The 25,189-nt window shown below is 44.3% G+C and overlaps 1 protein-coding gene across 1 annotated transcript in view; it reads right to left on the reverse strand.

The window, feature by feature from the left end:
* The window catches only part of adam19b (ADAM metallopeptidase domain 19b), a 142,004-nt gene extending 118,993 nt beyond the window's left edge, over positions 1 to 23,011 (reverse strand). Inside the window, exon 1 of the mRNA XM_080200929.1 lies at positions 22,912 to 23,011. Coding sequence (XP_080057055.1) covers positions 22,912 to 23,011 — 100 coding nt within the window. The remainder of the gene's footprint in view (positions 1 to 22,911) is intronic.
* Positions 23,012 to 25,189: the final 2,178 nt, after the last annotated feature.

Raw genomic sequence — 25,189 nt, forward strand, 5'->3', positions numbered from 1 at the left:
CATCTCCCAGTCCCCGTCACCTTGCAGCCACGTCTCTGTAATGGCCACCAGATCATATCCATTTGTGCTGATCTGCGCCACCAGCTCATCCACTTTATTCCGAATGCTTCGTGCATTCAGATAAAGTGCCTTCATCCCAGCCTTCACCTGGACCCTATTTGCCAGAATGCCACCAACCATACTCACACCCCCTACTCCTTTTATTATTGGGACATCCTTGGCCTCTTCCCTTACCTGTACCCTCTCCTTAACTTTAGACCCTGTAATTTCACCTACCCTCGCACCCTCCCCCCCCAATTAGTTTAAAGCCCTGTCTACAGTCCTATTTACATGATTCGCCAGGACTCTGGTCCCAGCATGGTTCAGACCAACCCCATCCCACCTGAACAGGTCCCACCTACCCCAATACTGGTGCCAATGCCCCAAAAATTCAAACCCATTCCTCCCACACCCGTCCCTGAGCCACCCATTCACTTCCTTAATCTTATCAACCCTACGCCCGTCAGCACTCGGTTCAGGCAGTAGTCCAGAGATAACCACCTTGTCGGTTCTACTTTTTAATTCCGTTCCCAGTTTTTCAAACTCCCTCCCCAAATCCTCAGTTCACATTTTGCCTATGTTGTTGGTACCCACATGTACCACAACGACCGGATTCTCACCCTCCCACTCCAGGTTCCTCTGCAGCCCAGATGCGACATCCTGGACCCGAGCACCAGGCAGACAACACACCCTTCTGTGCACTTTGTCATTGTGACAAAGGACAGTGTCAATACCCTTAACCCCACTATCCCCAATTTCGACTACGTTCCTTTTCACCTTCTCTTTGCCTATGTCCTGTGTCTGCATCACTGTACCATGTGCAGTTTGCTCATCAACCTCACAGCCCTCGTTCTTGTCCACACTGGAAGCAAGAACCTCAAACCTGTTATGCAGATTGAGAGGCTGAGCATTTGGTCCCCATCAAAAGAGAGACTTCCCAGACCCGAGTATAGTTAGTAATTTTAGTACAAATGGAATAGCAGTCCAAGAAGGGCTGAAAAAGCTTCAAATAAATAAATTTGCCCCCAGCAGTTGAAATAGCAGAGGAATTGATGGTCATTTTGATGGATACTAGGGACAAACAGGCTATTCAAAGAAAGGGTAAAGAAACAATATCCAGTCAACTTCATCGGCTTACTTCAATTTCAGCAAAAGTAATGGAGTATCAAAAGAGAATTTGGGAACTATCCGGGCAATAATAAGCTAGAAAAGAGCTGGCGACGTCAGATTCAGGATGTAAAAATCTCACCCTTTCAATTTTTTGAGGAAGTGATGAGTCAAACGAACACAGGAAAAAAGTGGGACTTCCCAATGAGGGAAGCATCTGCACACAAAGCTACTTGGTCAATACAACGTTGTGGCGATTCAGGGTATGCCCTGGGAAAGAAATATGGTGACGAGCAGAAGAGCACGTAGTTGGGAGAAGAGATATATCAGAATTGCGGGGCACGAAAAGTGCAGGGGGATGTGATTGCGGATCAGCACTGAGTGCGCTACCCGTAGTTAACGTTGGGACAATGACAGTTTTAAATTTGCATCAATGGGTGAAATCTTACCAAAATGGCAGAGTGTTCTTTCTGGTGAGAAAACTGGCGTGTTCCTCACCAGAGAAACCTTTCGATCTTCTCTCCAGATCTCACCACACTCTGCCAAAAAAGAATCAAGGGGGCGAGTTTCATGCCATCATACGGTGCAGAAGGGGCCGCAATCAGAACCTGAGCAAACTTCCCCCCCAGCCCTCGACGGAGGTCTTAGGGCCCCCCTCTCTACCCCCGATTGGAGGCAGGAGCTCTGTACTGCCTGCTATTGATCGCTTCTCCACCCCCCTATTGATCATTGGCCCCAGCCTCTGATCATCAGCAACTTCTCTCCCCCACCCTTTTATCCCGCAATGGCTGTCGCCAGCATCCCCTGCCACTACCACATGTAAATGAACTCCTCTCCCCACCACCATGAAGCTCCCTCGGGCCCAGGGACTACACTCACCTTTGCACCCACAGGAAGACCCCCACAATAGGTTCACATCTAGGTGAACCTATTGTAAAATGGCACACCGGTGCCCTCTGTACATCTGGTGAGGGGGGGAAAGATCCCAGAAAGAGTCCTCACTAATGACATACCGATGTATTAAAATGAGTTTCCTGCAGTCCCGCAGCATATTTCACAACACTCCACCCACGAGAGATGAGAAGATCAGAACTATAAAACTCACCGGCGCGAATCACACTCTCTGGATTTTGAGCATATGCTGCCATACCTGCAGACGATGATTGCGGTCACAAAATCGCCCCCAATGTCTTGGACTCCGAAACTGAATGCCAAATTGCAGATGTTACAAAAATGCAAAAAAGGCTTGCATTTCTATAGTGCTGCTCATCTCAGAATGCTCAAAGTGCTTTACAGGCAACAAAGCACATTTGCAGTGCAGCCATTATTCTATTGTAGGAAACACAGCAGCGAATGTCAGCCCAGAAAATCTTCCACAAGTAACAGTGTGTTAACGGTAAGGTTATCTGTGCTAGCGATTTTGGCTGAGGACATCATTGCTCTTCTTCGAAGTAGCAGGAACGCTGCACAATTAGCCAAACAGTTCAGAAATTACAAAATGTGTTCACAGAATGGTTACAACACAGGAATAAACCAATCAGTGTGTCACTTCTGTGCTGATTCTTTGCAACTCATCTAGCCCCACTCCACTGTCTTCCCCTCATAATCCTGAAAATCTTTCTCTTCAGATAATAGTCCAATTCTCTTTCAAAGCCTTTGATGCAGGCTGCCTCCACCACACTCTCAGGCAGTGCATTCCGCTGGACAAAATATGCAACTTGGTCATTGAGAGAGAGAAGGTTGAGAGGTGATGTGAGTGCTGTTTTTAAAATTCTAAAAGGACTCGATAATGTAGACCTTAACAAACAGTGTCACCTTGTCAAGGACAGTGGGATCACAGGACACAGTGTGTGCTTGAAGAGGAGCAAATTCCGAATTAATCTGTGGGAATGTTGGCCAGGATTTTCCCCACAGGCTTGGGGACCCCAATGTCAGGATGAAATGGGAATCCTGAGCCCGCACTTGTTGGAAGCATGACCAAAATGGCAATTTCCCCAGAAGCCACCTCTCAATTGCCTCCAGTTTCACTATCCAATTAAGAATGATGGGCGGGATTTAGTGTCTAATTAGAGAGCTGACAGTTCAGGAACATTTGCAGCCCCAACAGGAGAGATGAGGATGGAGCGGTGAGCTGAAACTTTAGGAGAGGTCATGCAAGTGGGCCCCACCAAGACTCACCAGATATTCCATAATTGTCCTTACATGGCCCTCAGGCTCTTTGGGCCATGAATCCTGCAGTCCACTGGCGCCTTGGGCTGTTGCAAGCAGGATGCCTACATGTAGCTGGTGGCCTCCCCACATGGCAGGAGGCTGTGCTGACCCTGTAAAATACTAGAGAGCCTGTCTAATCTCCCTTAATAAGGGATCTTAATATGCAAATTGACTGCCTCCTCAGAGCAGACAACAAAGCCACACCTGAGCCCACCATTAGGCAACACCTGTCTCAAAGCAGCTCATTCTGTTTTCCTATTTCCATTTCCAGCCCATCTCCACATAACTCACTATCCCTCCCCCAGCCTCTACATCCATTGCCGTCACCCAAAGGCCGATAAAATGAAGCCCAATATGTCACTGAGCAAGCGGTCAATCTATAAATCATGCTCCCCAGAGAGAAGGTGGGAACAGTTAGTAACTTAGATTTATTCCCAGTATATGAGTCATTTAAGATATGAATTGTGGTAAGTACAGTATGTTTGAGAGGTTAAAGGTGACTTTGCACCTTAAGTCCAGTACTGCGGTTTGCCTTGCCTCATGTCTAGGTCTGTTGTAGACTAATTGAGGGAGATTGCTTGCTGCTATTAGCCAACAACTCCATTATCATTGTGTCACATGTCCATGAGCATGGTAAAAGGTGAACTAGATGAACCTTGTAATTTTTTTGTCTAACAGTTCTACGTTTCTACCCAAGGACAATGGCAGAAGAGATTTAAAGCAGACAAACGTAAAACACAACCCAACACATAAGAAGGAAAAATAAGGCAATACATAAACTCCATGAATTATGGTAAAACAGCTAAGAATGATTTTGAAAGAAAAGACTTGGAATAATGTCGACAAATTTCTGGAATCACTTAAAAACCAGACAGATGGGAGTGGGGCATGTTGCAAGGGTTTTCAGATTGGATGAAGTAAGATGAGCCAAATGGCCTTCCTTAACCAACACAATCATGTTAACTAAATAGCTTTTTATGTGTAAGAGTAAGCTGAGAAGAAATCACGATCAGTCAACGTCATCTAAAAAACTCAAGGTCGCAGTGAAACATGGACCTGTCATTTCCTCATTTCAATGCTATTCAACCTGCCCTGCATTTGAGAAAGCTACAATGCTGCAGATTATTGTTGGCAACAAGAGCGGATGAAAACTTAATTCATTGATATAATATTCCCCAGTGTGCCATTCTAACAGAGGTGTTAACTCTTTGAATAAATTATTTTTAACATATCTGGCAAAACAGTGGACAAAGGTTAATTATCTAATTAATTAATCTTTCTTGCCTATTATCAGCAAGACTGATTTCTAGCCTTCATCTCTCTCTCTCTCTCTCTCTCTTTTGACTGCATCAAAGGGCTTCATTGTCTTGTACAGGAAATAAAAATCATTTAATACTGGAGTTGGAAAAAACATAAATCCGTGTAAGCATTGTACAGAAAGCTCCGGCTCCTGCCTCTTAAGCCAGTTTCATTATCTGATTAGATCATGGTTGATCTGTACTTCAGCTTCATTTGTACCTTTGATCCATATTCCTTGATACCTTTGCCTAACAATAATGTATCCATCTTGAAAGCTTCAAATGACCCAGCATCCACAAGCCCTTGGGACAGGGAGTTTCAGATTTCTGCTATCCTCTGTATCCATTTCCTGATTCCTTTTTTAAAATGGTCCAACTGTAATTTTATTATTGTACTCCCGTGTTCTGAATTCCCCATTCAAATTACTCCTCTGTATCTATGCTACTGAGCCCCTTAATCATTTCAACCAGCTTGATTCGATCAATCTTCTAAACGTTAGAGAATATAAATCAAATAATGCAACCCGCCATCATAATTTAATCCTCGAAGTGCTGGAAGAGGCATTTGGGAGCGGAATCCTGTGCACCCAGGCAAGCCTGACTAGGTCACTTAAGAATCGACCACATCACGTGGGATTGGAGACATATATAAATAAACCAGATCAGATAGGCAGGATGCCATTCCTGAAGGCATTAGTGAGCATCCTTGGCTGTTTTGTCTGATGCCATATATCCCCAGAATTACTGAGCTAAATTTCACCACTTGGCATGTTGAGATTTGAACTCATAGCCTCGTGTTGTTAGCCAGGTTCCATTCTATTATAACTATGTATAATAACAGCATCTATCACTAATGTTAATGACCCAAAGACATGAGCTCATAATCTCACCAGGGCAGCTGGGCAACTTTAATCCAATTAATTAAATACGTCTGGAATATAAAGCTACAATCTGTAATGGTTCATTACTGTCCTTTAAGGAGAGAAATCTATCTCCGTTCCTGTCTGCATGTGACTCCCCCTCTCCATGTGGGCACCTCTGATTGACTCTTAACTCCCTCTGAAATGGGTTAACAAATCGTTCAGTTGTATTCAAGAACACAGCTCACCACCTTATCATGGGCAAGAAGGAATGGGTAATGAATGCTGGCCTTGCTAGCGATGCTCATATCCCATGAATGAATAATTAAACAACAAACTTAAGTAGATAAAACTCCACTTAGCACAGCCTAGTTGGAGTTTTGTGGGGGAAAAAAATGTTTTGCTTGAATTTCAGCTGCTTATTTGCAGTATAGAACTTGGGGGCCAATCATCAATCGACCTGCAGAAAATATGCTTTTTCAGCCTAAAGTTAGTGTGCAACAAAGAGTGGGAGAAAGCACCATCAGATTGGTTTTAGCTTTCACCAGTCTCACCCTCCAGTTAATAATCTTCATACATTTTTTCATCTTTCAGTCCCAGCCTTCGATCAGTCTGATTGGATTGGGACTGGTGAGCCATTGAAATCTCCATTCACATTGATGGAAGATCAAGGATTGAAAAGCTCTGCCCAAAGATTGGTCCATCAACCTCCAGTGGGCATCTGACAACCAACCTAATTGGTTGGTACTAAACACCAATCATGGTGAAGCCGGCTGATGCCTTCCAAGACCGCTGACAAGTTGGCAACTGGATGGAAAAGTACTGGCACTTGGCATATGTGCATTCATCTTTCTCAGCTACTATCCACACACATTGACTTAAAACAGGGTTAACTGGACAGCAATCTGGTACTGCAGCTTTGGGCAAATCCCAGTAAGATAACATCCACCAACTGAATTACATCATTACATTGGCAGCCATCAAATCAGTGCCACATAGATCACAGACCAAACCTGGGACCTGTTTGTATCCATAACTGACCATGCTACACAGAGTTCTCATTAGCTCACCGATCTAGAATTTCTTGACACTATCTTTATGCTCTAGTCTCAATAAAATTACAGATAAAACTGATTATCACTGAAATAATGTGGTCAAATGATAAGTACCTGAGCACACAGGATTCAACTCCCAAGTGCTTGTTCCTGCACTTAGCAGATTAAATTATGATGGCATAGATTTGATTTACGTTCCCTTATAATAGACAATGAAGGTCAGGTCATGGTTACTCCAAGAGGCTGGGTTGGGGGGTGGGGAGGGGCATTCCAATGAAACTTGGTAGAATGTAAAGAGAGTTTCTTTATAATAATGGGTGAAGGGGGAGGCAAATTGTTGGAACTGAAACAATCTCCCATGTTAAAAGTGGTAAATAGTAATCTAATCCAAACAAATTGGATTCTATGGATTAGATTACTACAAATCTAATCCAAACAAATTGGATTCTTTGGATTAGATTATTACAAATAGTAATCTAATCCAAACAAAATGGGCAGCACGGTGGCACAGTGGTTAGCACTGCTGCTTCACAGCTCCCGGGTCCTGGGTTTGATTCCCGGCTTGGGTCACTGGCTGTGTGGAGTTTGCACATTCTCCTCGTGTTTGCGTGGGTTTCTTCCGGGTGCTCTAGTTTCTATGATTCTATTTCTACGATTCTATGAAATTGAAAATACTCCAGCATGTTGTCGGTGATTGGTTAACCTGATTGGCTTATTGTTGGGAGATGGATGGGTAGAGCTGTCATGCAAACGTTTGAAAAAGAGAGGACTTACGGCCATTCGAGTCTGTGTTGTCATTGAATCAGATCACAGCACAAGGGACCCAGGTTAGATTCCCTGCTTGGGTCACTGTCTGTGTGAAGTTTGCACATTCTCCCTGTGTCTGCATGGGTTTCCTCTGGGTGCTCTGGTTTCCTCCCACAGTCTGAAAGACGTGCTGGTTAGGTGCATTGACCATGCTAAATTTGTCCTCAGTGTACCCAAACAGGCGCCGGAGTGTGGCGACTAGGGGATTTTCACAGAAACTTCATTGCAGTGTTAATGTAAGCCTACTTATAACTATTTAAAAATATTTAGACTGATCGGCACCTTTACTCCATTTACCCACTTTTTGCTACTTCCTCACCAGTCAGTCCTTGATAGCCCTGCGAGCTGCTGACACAACAGGGAGATGAACAAGGCAACGGAAAACATGTCTGTGCTGGTCATTCACATGGTGCTTAAACGCAGCACCATTCCCCCAACCTCCATATCCATATTGAGGTTCCTGTCGAAGCTGTGCTTGCTAAGTGAAGGGTGTATCTTCACTCCGTATTGAGCAAATGCAGGGACGGGCCCTCTCAGTTATTCCTAGGTCTGCTGATGAGCTTCCACTTCTGTCACATTCCTGGTTAACCAGAAAAGAAAGGCATAACTCCCAAAAGCTGAGCTTAATGGTTTGATGTCATTCTACTCCCAAAGCAACAATAACTTGCATATGGAACCTTTCATGTAATAAAACACCCTGAGGTGCTTCACCGGAACATTATAGGACCACAGGAGTAGGTCATTTAGTCTGTTGGGCCTACTCCACCATTCAATTCAATCATGGCTGATCACTCACTACAATGCCTTTCTCCCACATTATCCTCATATCCCTTTATGTCATAAAGCAAAATTTTGACACCAAGTCATATGAAGAGATATTAGGGCAAATGACCAAAAGCTTGAACAATGAGATCAGTTTTAACAAGCATCTTATAAGAGGAAAACAAGGTAGAATGATGAAGAGGGGTTGGAAGAGTGTTCCAGAGCTGAGGGTCTAGACAGCTGGAGGCACAATCACCAATGGTGAATCAATTAACATTGAGAATGCTCAAGAGGCAAGAATTAGAGGAGTGCAGAGATCTTGGAGGGTTGTATGGCCAGAGGAGGTTATAGAATTATGAAGGGGTGAGATCATAGAAATATGTGAAAATAAAATGAGAATTTAAGAATCTAAATGTTACTTAACTAGGAGTCAATGTGGGTGATGAGTTAACAGGACTTGGTGCAGGTTAGGATGTAGGCAAATTAATTTTGGATGATCAAGTTTATGGAAAGTAGAATGAGGGGATCCCAGCTAGAGTGCACTGAGATAGTCAGGTTTGGGAGCAGATGAGGGTTTTGGCAACAGACTAGGTGAGGCAGAAGATGGGAGCGGTGTCAGGCGATGTTCCAAAGTTGGAAATAGATTGTCTCAGTGATGGTGTGGAAATGAAGTCAGAAGTCACCTCAGAGTCAAGACACTAAACTTGTAAATGGACCTGTTCAGATCACAGCCAAAGTGCAGGATTGAGTCCATAATAATAGGAATAGAACTTATTATTTCAGACAAGCAATCTAACAATGTAGAGGCAATGGAAGTAATGATCAGGTAGAGCTAGGTGCGGCAGCACAGTGGTTAGTACTACTGCTTCACAGCACCAGGAATGCAAGTTTGATTCCTGGCTTGGATCACTATTAATGCAGAGTTTGCATGTTCTCCCTGTGTCTGCATGGGTTTCCTTTGGGTGCTCTGGACTAGAGGGCGCAGCCTCAAGATAAGGGGGGCAGTTTAGAACAGAGTTGAGGAGGAACTTCTTCACTCAAAGGGTGGTGAATCTCTCTCTGCCCGTTGAAGTGGTGGAGGCTGCCTCGCTAAATATATTTAAGACGTGGGTTGATAGGTTTTTGATAGGCAAGGGGATTAAGGGTTATGGGGAGAAAGCAGGAAAGTGGAACTGAGCCACTTCAGATCAACCATGATCTTATTGAATGGCGGGGCAGGCTCGAAGGGCTAGATGGCCTACTCCTGCTCCTATTTCTTATGTTCTTATGTCCTTATGTTTCCTCCCACTGTCTGAAAGATGTGCTGGTTGACTGTATCAGTCATGCTAAATTCTCCCTCAGTGTACTCGAACAGGTGCCAGAGTGCAATGACTAGGGGATTTTCACAGTAACTTCATTGCAGTGTTGATGTAAGCCTTACTTGTGATACTAATACTTAAACTTAAAAACAAACATGTGGATGCTATGTTTTCAGATGATGCTGTCAAAGTACAGCACAGGAAATTGGAGGGGATCAAAGCTATAATATCTTGAATCTATACTTAAAACATAAAAAAACTGGAGGGTAATGGGGGATAGAGCAGAGGTGTGAACCTTATTGAATAGCTGTTTCAAAGAGCTGATACAAGCATGATGGCGTGAAGGGTTTCATTCTGTCCTGTATGATTCTAAGGGTTCAATATTTATGGAGTTGCATATCCTATGACTCTGTCATGTTATTGTGTTGCTGAATTATTATACTTCTTGTATTTGTCAGGAAATCCCTCAGGAGTGAGGTGTTGTTGACACTAGTTCACATCCTTACCTTTATGTGTATAAAGGTGGTTTAGCCAAACACCCAGTGACATAATGCCAGTTGTGCAGGAGAAATTCCCAGTCGCAGTCACTACAAAATTACATTGAGTTTCATCTACAGTAGAAAGTTTTTTAAAAAATATTTAACTTAACATGTGAAGATCTAAAGTATGGAGCATCACTAGAATGGCAGACTGGATCATCTGGGCAGTTGTGCCAAAATTGGCTTAAAGTAAATTTACATTCAGGAAAATGATCATAAAGGTGTGACCAAGGAAAGGAAGGATATGAGACAGACCTGGCCACCAGCGAAGGCTTCCAGGGTGGCAAATTGGCACAGTAGTTTGCACTGCTGCCTTACAGCACCAGGGACCCAGGTTCGATTCCAGCCTCAGGTCACTGTCTGTGCGGAGTTTGCACATTCTCCCCGCGCCTGCATGGATTTCCTCTAGGTGCTCCGGTTTCCTCCCACAGTCCAAAGATGTGCGGGTTAGGTGGATTGGCCATGCTAAATTAACCTAGTGTCAGGGCGATTAGCAAGATAAATGTGTGGGGTTATGGGAATAGGTCCTGGGTGTGATTGTGGTCAGTGTAGACTCAATGGGCCGAACGGCCTCCTTCTATACTGTAGGTGTTCTATGATTTACGTGGCTTGAAGGTACAACTGCTCATAGAAGATCACAATGGATATCGGCGCTGTGCTTCACTGTTCCAATGCAGTGCTACATGAGAATTAATTATATGGAATTGACTGCACAGAATCAGGCCATTCGTTTGTACCAATGTTAATGCTCCACACAAGCGCCTTCTTACTCTACTTCAGTGAATCCCATCAACATATCCTTCTATTATTTTCTTCTTCTGATAGCTTTCCCTTTAATGTATCTATGTCACTCACCTATGGGGCATTGGCACCAGTATTGGGGTAGGTGGGACCTGTTCGGGCGGGATGGGGTTGGTCTGAACCGTGCTGGGACCAGAGTGCTGGCGAATCGTGTAAAGAGGACTGTAGACAGGGCTTTAAACTAATTGGGGGGGGGGAGGGTGTGAGGGTAGGTGACATTACGGGGTCTAAAGTTAAGGAGACGGTACAGGTAAGGATAGAGGCCGAGGATGTCCCAATAATAGAGGGAATAGGGGGCGTGAGTATGGTTGGCGGCGTTCCAGCAAATAAGGTCCAGGTGAAGGCTGGGATGAAGGTGCTTTATCTGAATGCGCGAAGCATTAGGAATAAAGTGGATGAGTTGGTGGCGCAGATCGACACAAATGGATAAGATCTGGTGGCCATTACAGAGACGTGGCTGCAAGGTGACAGGGACTGGGAGCTGAATGTCCAGGGGTATCAAGTGTTTAGGAAGGATAGGCGGGAGGGAAAAGGGGGGGTCGTAGCTCTGCTGATTAAGGATAGCATCAGGGTGGTAGCAAGGGATGATATTGGAGCCAAGGAGCAGAACGTGGAATCGTTGTGGGTGGAGATGAGGAACAGCAAAGGGAGGAAGACGCTGGTGGGTGTCGTTTATAGGCCGCCGAATAATGATCTGGAGGTGGGGCGGGCTGTTAACGCGCAAATAAGTGCGGCGTGCAGGAATGGGACGGCCATAGTTATGGGGGATTTCAATCTGCGTATTGATTGGTCGACCCATGTTGGACGCGGTGGGCTCGAGGAGGAGATCTTGGAATGCTGCCGGGATAGTTTCCTTGAACAGTGTGTGTTGGAGCCGACGATGAAGTGAGCTATCTTGGATCTGGTGCTATGTAATGAGGCGGGTAGAATTAGAGAACTTGCGGTGAAGGATCCTCTTGGGGAGAGTGATCATTGTATGGTGGAGTTTCTGGTGCAGGTGGAGGAGGAGAAACTGGGTTCCCGGACGCGCGTCCTTTGTTTGAACAGAGGGGAGTACAGTAGGATGAGAGAAGAATTGGCGAATGTGGACTGGGGGAGCGCGTTGGAAGGTAGGTCTGCTGAGGAGCAGTGGAGGATCTTTAAGGAGATCTTTCTTGGTGCTCAGCAGAAATTTATTCCGATGGTTAAGAAGGACCGTAGGAGGAGAGGTAATCAGCCGTGGATAACGAAGGAGGTGAAGGAAAGTGTTAAATTAAAAGCGGAGGCGTTTAGAGTAGCTAAGAGTAGTGGGCGAGAAGAGGATTGGGAGAGGTTTAAATGTCAACAAAGATTGACAAAGAAGTTGATAAAGAAGGGTAGGAGAAACTATGAAGCTGGGCTAGCGCTTAATATAAAAAAGGATAGTAAGAGTTTTTATAAATATATAAAAAGGAAGAGGCTGGCTAGGGTGAATGTTGGTCCCTTAGAGGATGAGAAGGGGGGCTTAGTGGTAGGGGATGGGGAAATGGCTGAGGTCTTGAATAACTTTTTTGTTTTGGTCTTCACGGAGGAGGACGTGAATAATTTGCCGGATGTTAGAGATGGAAAGGTGATAGGACTGGAGGGTCTCGATGACATTACTGTTACTAGAGAGGAGGTGCTCGACAGACTGGAGGGGCTGATTGTGGACAAGTCCCCAGGACCGGATGGAATGCATCCGAGGGTCCTGAAAGAAATGGCGGAGGTGATAGTGGATGCCTTGGTGGTTATTTTCCAGACGTCGCTGGATTCCGGGGAAATGCCAGAAGATTGGAAAGCGGCTAATGTTACACCGTTGTTTAAGAAGGGTGCCAGGCAAAAGGCGGGGAATTATAGGCCTGTTAGTTTAACGTCTGTTGTAGGTAAAATGTTAGAATCCGTCATCAAGGAGGAAATAGCGAGGCATCTTGAGGGGAACTGCTTGATAGAGCAGACGCAGCACGGTTTCATTAAAGGGAAGTCGTGTCTGACAAATTTACTGGAGTTCTATGAGGATGTGTCTAGGGCAGTGGATAGAGGAGAGCCGGTGGATGTGGTCTTTCTTGATTTTCAGAAGGCGTTTGACAAGATACCTCACAAGAGGTTATTGCAGAAGGTCAGGGGGCATGGAGTTGGGGGTAGGGTGTTAGCATGGATAGAGGACTGGTTGTCAAATAGGAAGCAGAGAGTGGGGGTCAATGGGTGCTATTCGGATTGGCGGATGGTGACTAGTGGAGTGCCCCAGGGGTCGGTGCTGGGGCCTCAGCTATTTACCATTTATATAGATGATCTGGAGGAGGGAACCAAGTGCAGGGTGTCAAAATTTGCTGATGACACCAAAATTGGTGGAAAGGCAAATTGTGTGGAGGGTGGTGAGAGTCTACAGAAGGATCTAGGTAGGCTGGGCGAATGGGCCAGGAACTGGCAAATGGAATTTAATGTTGGCAAGTGTGAGGTGGTCTACTTTGGTAGGAATAATGGTAGGAAGGATTATTACTTACGTGGAGAAAAACTGCAGCAGGCGACGGTGCAGAGGGATCTCGGGGTCTTTGTGCATGAGTCGCAAAAACCCAGCTTGCAGGTGCAGCAGGTGGTCAGGAAGGCGAATGGGATGCTGGCCTTCATCGCGAGGGGGATTGAATATAAAAGTAGGGAGGTCTTGCTGCGGCTGTACAGGGCATTGGTGAGGCCGCAGCTGGAGTACTGTGTGCAGTTTTGGGCGTCGTACTTACGCAAGGATATTTTGGCCTTGGAGGGAGTGCAGAGGAGGTTTACTAGGCTGATGCCGGAGTTGAGGGGGTTGAGCTATGAGGAGAGGCTGAATAAATTAGGCTTGTACTCGTTAGAGTTTAGAAGAATGAGGGGAGATCTCATTGAGACATATAAGATGATGAATGGGATGGATAGGATAGAGGTGGAGAGACTCTTCCCGCTCAGAAAGGATAGTAGGACTAGGGGGCACAGCCTCAAGATAAAGGGGGGGGCGGTTTAGAACAGAGTTGAGGAGGAACTTCTTCACTCAAAGGGTGGTGAATCTCTGGAATTCTCTGCCCGTTGAAGTGGTGGAGGCTACCTCGCTAAATATTTTTAAGACGCGGGTTGATGGGTTTTTGATAAGAGAGGGGATTAAGGGTTATGGGGAGAGGGCAGGAATATGGAACTGAGCCACGACAGATCAGCCATGATCTTATTGAATGGCGGGCCAGGCTCGAAGGGCTAGTTGGCCTACTCCTGCTCCTATTTCTTATGTTCTTATGTTATGTTCTGAATAGTCTACTGGATTATTATTGGTAACTATGTGATAGTTAAGCTTCTAATTTTGGGCTATGCACAGTGGTTATGTGCCCTGGTTGTCAAACACCTTATAATTGCAGGTGGTTTGGTTCAATTATCCTTTCCAAGTAGCTTACGATGTGCAGATTGTCTACCCTGACGTCACTATGGAACAGTTCCAGGAAAAAGCCCAGTGGCCACCAGTATTACAAATAAAGGTTCAGAGAACACACAGGATGAAATCCATCTGATAAATGCTGACATTGTGTCAGGCTGACTGTTTAATGCGTTTTCTGTGGTTAGTGAGTGGGTAAAAGCAGTGATCTTTTTCAAAGGAAATAGAAATTAAACTATTCCTTAGTCTGTGGCTGGGGAACTGAGAGTCCGCTACAACGCTGACCTGCACCTCAGTCTCAGCCAAGTTCCAAAGGAAAACTGTTCTTCCCAAATGTGCAACATTCTTCCAACACTAAGGGCTCAATATAATTTGCAGCAGATACTGTGGTTTTACTAGTGCAATCTCTTCAAAGTAGGATCCCAGCAAACAGCTGAAGCAGGTGGCTGCTCTCGGGAGAGTTGCACATGTGTGTATGTGTGTACACATGTGTGAATATTCACAACAAGCATGATACCTAAAGTATAATCTATTCTTGCAAAGATTATTTGCCCTTGAATTGCATCAGGGATAGATCTGCTACCACCAAACAGAATCTGCTTTTTCAATTCAGATAGTTTACCTCCTGCACTATCAGACTTTTTTTTCAGTTCACCCATGCCTGCCACAGGAGAATTTACCATTTACCATGGTGGATTTGAACCTGCAAGCCAGAGCATCATTCTAGGTTTGGGGTTTATAAGTTTAGTGACCTATACCACTGATCCACCTCTCCACAGAAAACTCCCGCTTGTTGGAAATGTCCTGCCTATTAAACCCACAGGATATAAAAGGATGATTGATTTCCCCAGAAAAGAGAGAAAATGGGCATAAGTCAGGAAGAGCCAGCCCAGGTCACAGTGAAATCTGACATTCTGAATGGAACCACTTGTATTTCCTTCCTATGAGGATGACTATAGCTTGTAAACACACAAAATGGAATGGAAACAAAAGCATGGAATTAAATGGGGTCTAGGGAATAATAGGAAGGGGGCAGGTTGATGGCATTGCTATGCTAAAATTCCCCTAAATCCCCAGATCCAATTCTAGTCATATGGAAATCACTGGAAGCTGGTCAGCTCACTGTCAGTGTGATATAGGACTCACAGCTGAGTCATGTGCTCAACTCAACTTCCAAGACTAGCTGGCACTCCACTGTAGTACCAAAGGAGTGCTGCACTGTCAGAAATACTGTCATTAAAGTGCTAAACCCAGTCCGGGCTCAAAAGGATATGGAGAAGATCTAATGAGTGCATTTTGAAGAGCAGAGGATGGCACAGTGGCACAATGATTAGCACTGCTGCCTCACAATGCCAGGAATCTGGGTTCGATTCCAGCCTCAGGTCATTGTCGGTGTGGGTCTCTTCTGGGTGCTCTAGTTTCCTCCCACAGTCCAAAGATATGCAAGTTAGATTGATTAGGTATGCTAATTTGCCCTTAGTGTCCCAAGATGTGTGGAGTAGATGGATTATCCATGGTAAATGTATAGGGTTGGGGGATAGAACAGGGAAGAGGGCCTGGGTAAGACATTCTGTCAGAGAGTTGGTGTAGAATCAATAGGTCAATGGCCTCCTTCTGCACTGTAGAGATTCTATAATTTTATGAGTAGTTCTCCCTGATGACGAGGTTAATACTTACCTTGAAACCAACATCATAAAAACAGATGTTGAGATCCTTACTCCAGTCCTGTTTTGTGGGATGTTTCCCACATTACAATGACGATTGCTCTTCAAAAGTACTTCATTAATTATAAAGTGCTTTGGGACCTGCTGAGGCCATGGCAGTTACAAATTAAATGAAAGCCTTTCTTTCCTATTGTTTCAGTTGGGAAGAGTACATGATAAGAAATGTGGCTCATAACTAAGGAGTGTTAAAAAATGCCATCATGTGGCTCAACTAAGTAGACATAGTAAATACATGCTGATGAAATAAACTACCTATTTAAATTACTTTTATTCATTTCCATTGAGTTTAATTTATGAAGGGTTCGACTATGTTTCAACTATATGGCAATGTAGACACCGCCAACTTATGGTACCAAACATTCATCTCACCTATCCCTATTAACTTTTAGTCAAAATGGGATGATTTAACAGCTCATCAGGGACACTATACCAGGGTTAGTTAATGCAAACGTCACGCAATTAATTCTTTTATAACATTTCACTGATATAAATCTATATTTAGAAAGAGACTGCACTCCAGATAATATTAGCCTAGATTTCTGTCTTCAGTTTACAGTTTAATATAATAGCTTATTCCTTTTTTGCTAAATTTCTAAAATATCCAGAAGTTTAATTCCTCTTCTACACTGACTAACTCAATTTCGTCTGCACCTGTACAACTGGTGTCAGTTCCCTTTGGATAAGATAGACAAAAGAAATGTCAGCCAAGCTTCCTGGTCACAATCCTGTGATCCCCTTGCTCAAACACTTACTCATGTATGAGGGTAGGTCAGACAGAGTTATGTGGTCTTTAGAGTTGGAAAATCTGCTGACACTCACTATCTCAGCTCACATGTTATAAACTGCCACTTAACTAAGCTACAAGGGGACGGTAACTGGGCCAAGGGCTTGGAAGTCAATGGACAGCATTACTGAATGAGGCCAAGGGGTGGGAGGGGGGAACGAAAAGTAAGCCTTCCACTGATTACCTTATATTTGTGCCTTCACTTGGACCAGCTATTTCCACCTACGTAACATTGTTGACTCTGCCCTGCCTCAGCTCATTGATTGCTGCAACTCTCACTCATGCCTTCATTCCCTCTAAATGTGACTGTTCAATGCACGCAGCTGGTCTCCCATTCTCTACCATCAGGTTAAGTTTCAGCTCACTCAAAACCTTGCTGCTTTTGCTATAACTTGAAATGACTCTTACTCCCCCATTACCCCTGAGCTTGCTGAACTACACTGGCTCCCAGTAAATCAACATCATGATTTTAGAATTCCCATCCCTTCTTTTAAACTCCTCTGTGGCTCATAGTTCTCAATCTCTTTAATCTCCTCGAATCCACAAAACTCTAAGACATCTGTGCTCCTCTGATTCTGATCTCTTGTGCATTGCCAATTATAATCACTCCACAATTGGCGGCTGTGCCTTCAGTTGCCTCAGCCTCATGCTCTGAAATTTCTTTCCTGCATCTCTCTGTCTCTCAACCTCACGTTGCTCCTTTAAGACACTCAGTTAAAAAGTGCTTCTTTGATTATCTCTCCTAATATCCACTTCCATTGCGCAGTTTCATACCTTGTTTTATAAGCACCTTAGAACATTTCATTATTTTAAACATAGAAAGTAGAAGCAGGAATAGGCTATTCAGCCCTTTGAGCCTACTCCCCCATTCATTTTGATCATGGCTGTTCATCAAATTCAATACCCTGATCCCGCCTTCCTAAAGGTTCACAAAGGTTCATAAATAGGAATGTAAGTTATTTTTGTTGCTGTTGTCCACCCTATTAAACCCTTTTGTAATCTTAATGATCTTTATTAGATCACAGATCAAACTTATTTTTTTCTAAGAGCCACAGCCTACTCAATCCTTCCTAATAGGCATAACTCCTGCACTGGGATCATCCTTGTTGATACTGACAATTCATTTAAACTTTCAGTAACCTCAGCATGGTGGCACAGTAGTTAGCACTGATGCCTCACAGCTCCAGGGATCCGGGTTCGATTCCCAGGCTGGGTCACTGTCTGTGTGGACTTTGCACTTTCTCTCTGTGTCTGGGTTTCCTCCGGATGCTCAGGTTTCTTCCCACAGTCCAAAGAAGTGCAGGTTAGGTTGATTGGCCATGTTAAATTGCCCCTTAGTGTTGTGGAATGTGTAGGTTAGAGGGATTAGTGGGGTAAATATGTGGGGTAATGGGCATAGGGCCTGGGTGGGATTGTTGGTGCAGACTCGATTGGCCAGATGGCCTCCTTCTGCTCTGTAGGGGAATCTATGAACCACTTCTGGTAATGTTTCCATGGCACAATGCACAGAATTAAATTTGTGTGTGTTGTACTGTGGATACATAAACTGGCACAGGTTCACATCTTAGAATCACAAGGCAGAAAAGGCCCTTCAGCCCATCAAGTCTGCACTGATACATTAGAAACACCTGAACTCCCACCTAATCCCATCTGTCAGCACTTGGCCCATAGCCCTGAACGTTATGATATGCCAAGTGCTCATCCAGATATTTTTTAAAGGATGTGAGGCAACCTGCCTCTACCACCCTGTAAAAAGTCTCACAACACCAGGTTAAAGTCTAACTGGTAGCACAAGCCACTAGCTTTCGGAGCGCTGCCCTTTCATCAGGTGAGTGGGATTTCAGTTCTCAAACAGGGCACATAAAGACACAACCTCAATTTACAAAATAATGGTTGGAATGCGAGTCTTGACAGGTAAACAAGTCTTAAAGGTGCAGGCAACGTCAGTGGAGAGAGAGTTAAGCACATGTTAAAGAGATGTGTATTGACTCCAGCCAGGAGTGTTAGTGAGATTTTGTCGATATGCGCGATCTTCTTGGAGATCCTCTCCACTTGGAGCTGACAGTTTGCGGTATCGATGGTAACCATGTGTCCACGTCATGGCTACCATCCACACTGCAAACTGCCAGCTCCAAGAGGAGAGGATCTCCAAGAAGATCGCACATATCTACCACCCTCCCAGGCAGCACATTCCAGACCATCGCCACCCTCTGGATAAAAAGGTTTTGCCTTACATCCTCCTAAACCTCCTGCCCCTCACCTTGAACCTATGTCCCCTCCTGATTGATCCTTCAGTTAAGGGGAACAGCTACTCCCTATTTACTCTATCCATGTGCCTCATATCTTGTACACCTCTATCCGGTCACCCGCTCAGTCTTCTCTGCTCCAACGGAAACAACCCTAATCTACCCAACCTCTCTTTGTAACTTAAATGTTCCATCCCTGGCAGCATGCTGGTGAATCTCCTCTGCACCCCCTCCAATGCAATCACATCCTTAATCTAAAAGTTGAACTGTTTGATTTCAAATGTGGACAGGTACCCAACCCAAAGGAAAGTATTGTAGAAAAGATGCATAGTTTGAAACAGCCTATACACAAACAGAAGTCGGCTATTAAAAAGATATTAGTGAAGCAACAGTGCAGGGGCATTTTCTAGTTGAGAAAACTGTGCATAATTGCTCGGCAGATCCGCTCTGTTCTGATTAGAATGCTGGCCCTTGCATTGGCTAGAGGGTGAAGATTTATGAATGCATCCATTTAACAAATCTCAGATCAGCTCCATTTAGATGATTACTTGAATACAATTACCAGTCGGATGCTGGTGTTGAGGTCATTCTAGCATAAAAGGCACGAGTAGGACTGATGGGGGAGGGTGGAGGAAATGCTGTGGTGAACTTTAGACACCATTGCCAACGTACACATTCAATCCGGCATCTCATAACTGGCTCGGGCATCACAGCAGTAATTGCGGGGCAGCATTGCGCCTGCAATGGGTATGAAATGCATAACCAGCAAATGCCGAATGGGCAACCAATGGTTCAGCTATAGCCTTTGACCCAACAAGGTGCCAAGTTCCAAATCTGTTCCAGACTGAGATAATCTGATGGTGATGCAGTACCTTCTCTTGTTTGGATATGAGTGATCAGTCAGTGAAGAATTGAGCCATCGGTCTTGCAAAGAGACCACATAAGTAAAATATTTTACAACTGAACAAAAATTAAATGCACCATCATTTTTATAGCTGCTGATCTTCAATGAATAGAATGCCACAAAATGAGTGATGACAAATTTGTACTCTTCCAAGCAGTTATTTTCCTTAATCTATGCACTGCTGTTTTGACTGTACTCTGCTTTACCCAGAATTTTTTAAAAACTATCTTCCTCCCCACATCTTCGGTTGCCTGGTTACACAGAAGGATCTCACCCAAGTCACCAGCCTTCATCCCAACATGAGAGAGTGCTGCTAGGTTGTTTGGATAGCACCCCTTTTCCCGCCAAAAGTTAAAATCAAAATTATTGTTAGTGCAAAGCGAAGGGACCTTAATTCTGCACCAGGTCTGTCCCCGACCTGAGAACTTTTCAGTGTGACACTGGGTGTTCAAGATTAAAACAAGGTTTAAGAACATAAGAACATAAGAAATAGGAGCAGGAGTAGGCCATCTAGCCCTTCGAGCCTGCCCCGCCATTCAATAAGATCATGGCTGATCTGTCGTGGCTCAGTTCCACTTTCCCGCCCTCTCCCCATAACCCTTAATCCCCTCTGTTATCAAGAACCCATCAACCCGCTTCTTAAAAATATTTAGCGAGGCAGCCTCCACCACTTCAACGGGCAGAGAATTCCAGAGATTCACCACCCTTTGAGTGAAGAAGTTCCTCCTCAACTCCGTTCTAAACCGCCTCCCCTTTATCTTGAGGCTGTGCCCCCTAGTCCTATTGTCTTTTTTGAGCGGGAAGAGTCTCTCCACCTCTATCCTATCCATCCCATTCATCATCTTATACGTCTCAATGAGATCTCCCCTCATTCTTCTAAACTCTAACGAGTACAAGCCTAGTTTATTCAGCCTCTCCTCATAGCTCAATCCCCTCAACTCCGGTATCAGCCTAGTAAACCTCCTCTGCACTCCCTCCAGGGCCAAAATATCCTTGCGCAGGTGCGGCGCCCAAAACTGCACACAGTACTCCAGCTTTTCAGTTTTCCAGTCCACAATACCAACATCCCTAACCCTAACGCAGATAATAGTCCACACATACATGCAGCTAGAAATGGGTGGATAAGTGGCAAGTAACATTTGTGCCACAAGTGCCAGGCAATGACTTTGATCAACAAGAGAAAGTCTAACCATGTCCCAGTGGCATCGAGTGGCATTAGAATTGGCCAGCTCTTCATCATCATCAATATCTGTGAAGTGGACGGGGGTTGCCACAGACTAAAATACCAACTATTCTAGCCATAAATGCTAGAGGTAATTAGAGCACAAAGGCTCGGATATTCAGTAGTCAGTGACTCCTCTTTGCGCCACTTACAAGGCAGAAGTACAATAGAATGCGTCCTGTATGGATTGGTGCAGCTGCTGTAACAATATTCAATAGCCTCAACACCACCTCAAACATCCACTTCTTCCACCACCAGTGCACAGTGATGGCAGCGCATGCTACCTATAGCAGCGGTTCCCAACATTTTCCTTTACGTGTATTGCCAAACCACAATATATGCAAGCCGTTTTAATTTTTTTTATATAGTTTGAGGCTGACATGTTCAAACTTATATATCAACAGGTATTAAAATCGCAGCTATTTTTAATAGTTTATGATACACACTCACAAATACGTTGCAATCGTCACAGCACAATTACCTGCATTAGGGACAACCAGTGTAAACAGATAATGCTTGCCTAGTGAGAAGGCTGATGTTGTTTCACAAACTAATGAGAAGGCTGTTTTTTTTTCACAGAGCCCCCCTAATAGCTTCAGGATCACCAGTGGTCTGCAGACCACAGGTTGGGAACCACTGACCTACAATATGGATTGCAGTAACTTTCTTGGACAAACCTTTCCAAACCTGCAACCTCCACCACCAAGAAGGACCTGGGAATAGCACCATCTCTATCTTCCCCTTCAAGCCACACACCATCCCAAATTGGAGATCCTTTTCTTGCTGCCTTATCAAAATCCTGGAACATCCTACCCAATAGTCCTATTGGGGGGGGGAGCGAGTGGGACTTTCACCTCGAAGACTGCAACAGTTCATCCCCTCAAGTGCAATTCTCATGGGCAATAAATGCCCACATTTTGAGACTATCACTCCCTCGTCACACCGCACCCCCCCAAAAAAAAACACATACAGTCCAGCAGAAAAACTAATAATCTTATCTCTTCACTTCTGATTGATTTATTCACAACATGCTGTTAGTATTGAAATTAATCTATATTCTACTCAATTTCAGACAGGTTAATTTCCCAGTATGTTGAACTCTGAATGACCTTTCAGCTTGCCAGTTCCATAATTTTGTATATATAATGCACACATATTCACAAAAACCTAAGCGAAAGAATGTACATTTATATTGCGCTGTTCATGGCCTCGGGACACATACAATCACGTAGCCACACAAAGCATTTACACGTATAAATGTATGTACACATAATGTTCATAAACATACACACACAACAGACATATAGTACATTCAAATAAATGCACAAATGTACATCTCAAACACACTGCACACATTGCATCCACACACCCGGCATATGTCAGCGATATTACAGAGTTAGTAATACCACTATGCAGCAATATCACTCGCACCGTTTCCACAAAGAACTGCCCAAGTTCCGAGCTCTGATCATTAGCGGAGTTGGAGTTTGGGCTGGGGAAAATTCTTGCCATTTCCTCATCATTATTCGTATAATACAGTTCACAGAATATGATCTCCCTCCGTCTGCATCCTCAAATACAAGAGAGGTTTGTATTATAGTGGGATTGAGTGCTTCCTTTTCACTCAGCCTGATGTTCTGTGATTAACAAGTTTAATGTCCTGTTCTCCCAGAGGAGATTCACACAATCAGGAGACGAGAGAAACAAAAGAAGTCTGAAGCATTTTTGTTCTGCATTCCCCTCTCCGCTCAGATTTAAAACAACTTTCTTGCTTTCTCCCTTTCTCTCTCTCGCACACACATATGCCTGCACTAACGGTCAGATTCAACACATTGATGCCATATACAGTCATTCAGAGACACGCCTCACCTCCGCCCGCTGCATTTACACAGCCAGCCAGCGCCAGGCAGCACAGGACTTGAGCGAGATGGACGGGGGGTCTCTGGATCGGTCCCAGTCTCTCAGCCATCAGCCCCTCCAATGCCGGTGTCCACAAGTGACTCCCTCCTTTACCCGTACAGCCCCTCCCCCCCCCCTCCCCACTAAAATACTAAATACCCGTAACTGTTTCTATTTGATTTGTTCAGCTTGACTTATCCTGTACATTAGGGGAGGAGGGAGCCTCGGTTGAAACGAGCTGCGGGGATCCTCCCCCCGCAGTGTGAAGCTCTGTCCATTAAGTTAAAAGCACCGTCTGGGTGAACGATACATCTCGATCCGAGCGCCTGGATGAGCATTCTTCCGTTTTACAGTCTTGCAAACGTGATTGGGCTTTTTTTCTGTTTAAATATATTACATTGTAGGACCACCCCCCTTCTGGTTTATAAGGAGACATTCCGGTCGATTCCAATTCTCATGCACGTGGTTGCAGGAGTTGAGTTTGTTTCTTTGTTCAATTAGTGTAAGTTCAGCCGTGACTTCATTCTGGCCTGTTTATAATTTCCTACATGTGATCTGCAGTATGCCTTAAAAAAACAATTCATTTTGCTCTTCCCAAGTGCTCTCAAGATCCACTCCAGGAACTCAAGCATATAACCTGCTTGACACGTGGGAAAAGTGTCCTTCAATGCATAGGTCACAGTGTCTTTGTCTTTGAAGGCGAGATGGTCATCCAGCTGCCATCTCTCCAGGAGTGTCCTGGAAGTCTCTGTGAATTTAAAGAAATTTCTTAAGTACTTGGGACCAAAGGCCACAAATACTTGTTGCTCCTATTTTAGATTTTAAAACATGATTGACCCTTGATGACACAGTAGATAATAGGAACATAGGAACACGCCTAGGCATTCAGCGCTTCGATTTAACATGACTATTTAATACAACCATGGCTGATTGGGCAATTCAGTGCCTTTTACACAAGCTACTACCCCCATAACACTTTACATGACATGGTGGCACAGTGGTTAACACTGCTGCCTCACAGTGCCAGGAGCCTGCTTTCGATTCCTGGCTTGGGTCACTCTCTGTATGGAGTCCGCATATTCTCCTCGTGTCTGTGTGGGTTTTCTCTGGGTGCTCCGGTTTCCTCCCACAGTCTGAAAGGTGCATTAGCCATGCTAAATTCTTCCTCAGTGTACCCGAACAGACGCTGGAGTGTGGTGACGAGGGGGTTTTCACAGTAACTTCATTGCAGTAAGCCTACTTGTGACACTAGTAAATAAACTTAAAAAATTTAAAACCTTGTTGTGAATCAGAAATCGATCAATGTCTATTTCAAACATTTTCAGTGACTGAGCTTCCACACTCGTCTGGGGTGTGGAAATTCTTGAGATTCACAACCCTCTGTGTAAAGAAATTTTTCCTTATCTCAGACCTAAATGGCAGTGAAAATGTGTTCCTAACTTTAGATTCCCCAACCAAGGGAAACATCTTACCCGCATCTGCCCTGTCTATTTCTTTAGTACTTTGTAGGTTTCTGTGAGATCACCTCTTATTCTTTGAAACTCTAGAGAATACAGGGCCCGTTTCCCCAATGTCTCATCCTAAAACAACGCCACCATCCCCAGAACAAGTCTGGTGAACCTTTGTTGCACTTTCTCTATGGTAGTAATATCCCTTCTGAGATAAGAGGACCAAAACTGCACACAGTACTTCAGGTGCATTCTAACCGAACTTCAATACAATTGAAACAGGACCTCTCTAGTTGTGTGTTCAAATCCTCTTTTGATCATTGCAAACATTCCATTAGCCTTCCTAATATCTTTCTGCACCTGCATGGTAACCTTCAGTGACTTATGGATAAGGACAACCAGGTTCTTTTGTACATCTACACTTCCTAATTTCTTACCATTTAGGAAATACTTTGCACATCTTTCTACCAAAGTAGATAACCTCACATTTTTCCACAAATTATTCCATCTGCTGTGCTCTTGCCCACTCATTAAGTCTGTTCAAATCCTCCCCTAGCCACGTTGCATCTTCCTCACAATACACATTCCTGCAGAGATTTGTATTTGTGAATTTGAAAACATTGCATTTGGTCCCCAAATCCAAATCATAATCCTCGAGGCGTCTATTCCCCAGTTACATAGAATCCCTACAGTGCAGAAGGAGGCCATTTACCCCATCAAGTCTGCATTGACCACAATCCCACCCAGACCCTATCCCCTTAACCCTACCTATTTATCCTACTAGTCTCCCTGACACTAAG

The sequence above is a fragment of the Carcharhinus amblyrhynchos genome, chromosome 13 (genome assembly GCF_965287045.1).
Source record: "Carcharhinus amblyrhynchos chromosome 13, sCarAmb.v2.hapA, whole genome shotgun sequence".
Classification (NCBI taxonomy): Eukaryota; Metazoa; Chordata; class Chondrichthyes; order Carcharhiniformes; family Carcharhinidae; genus Carcharhinus; species Carcharhinus amblyrhynchos.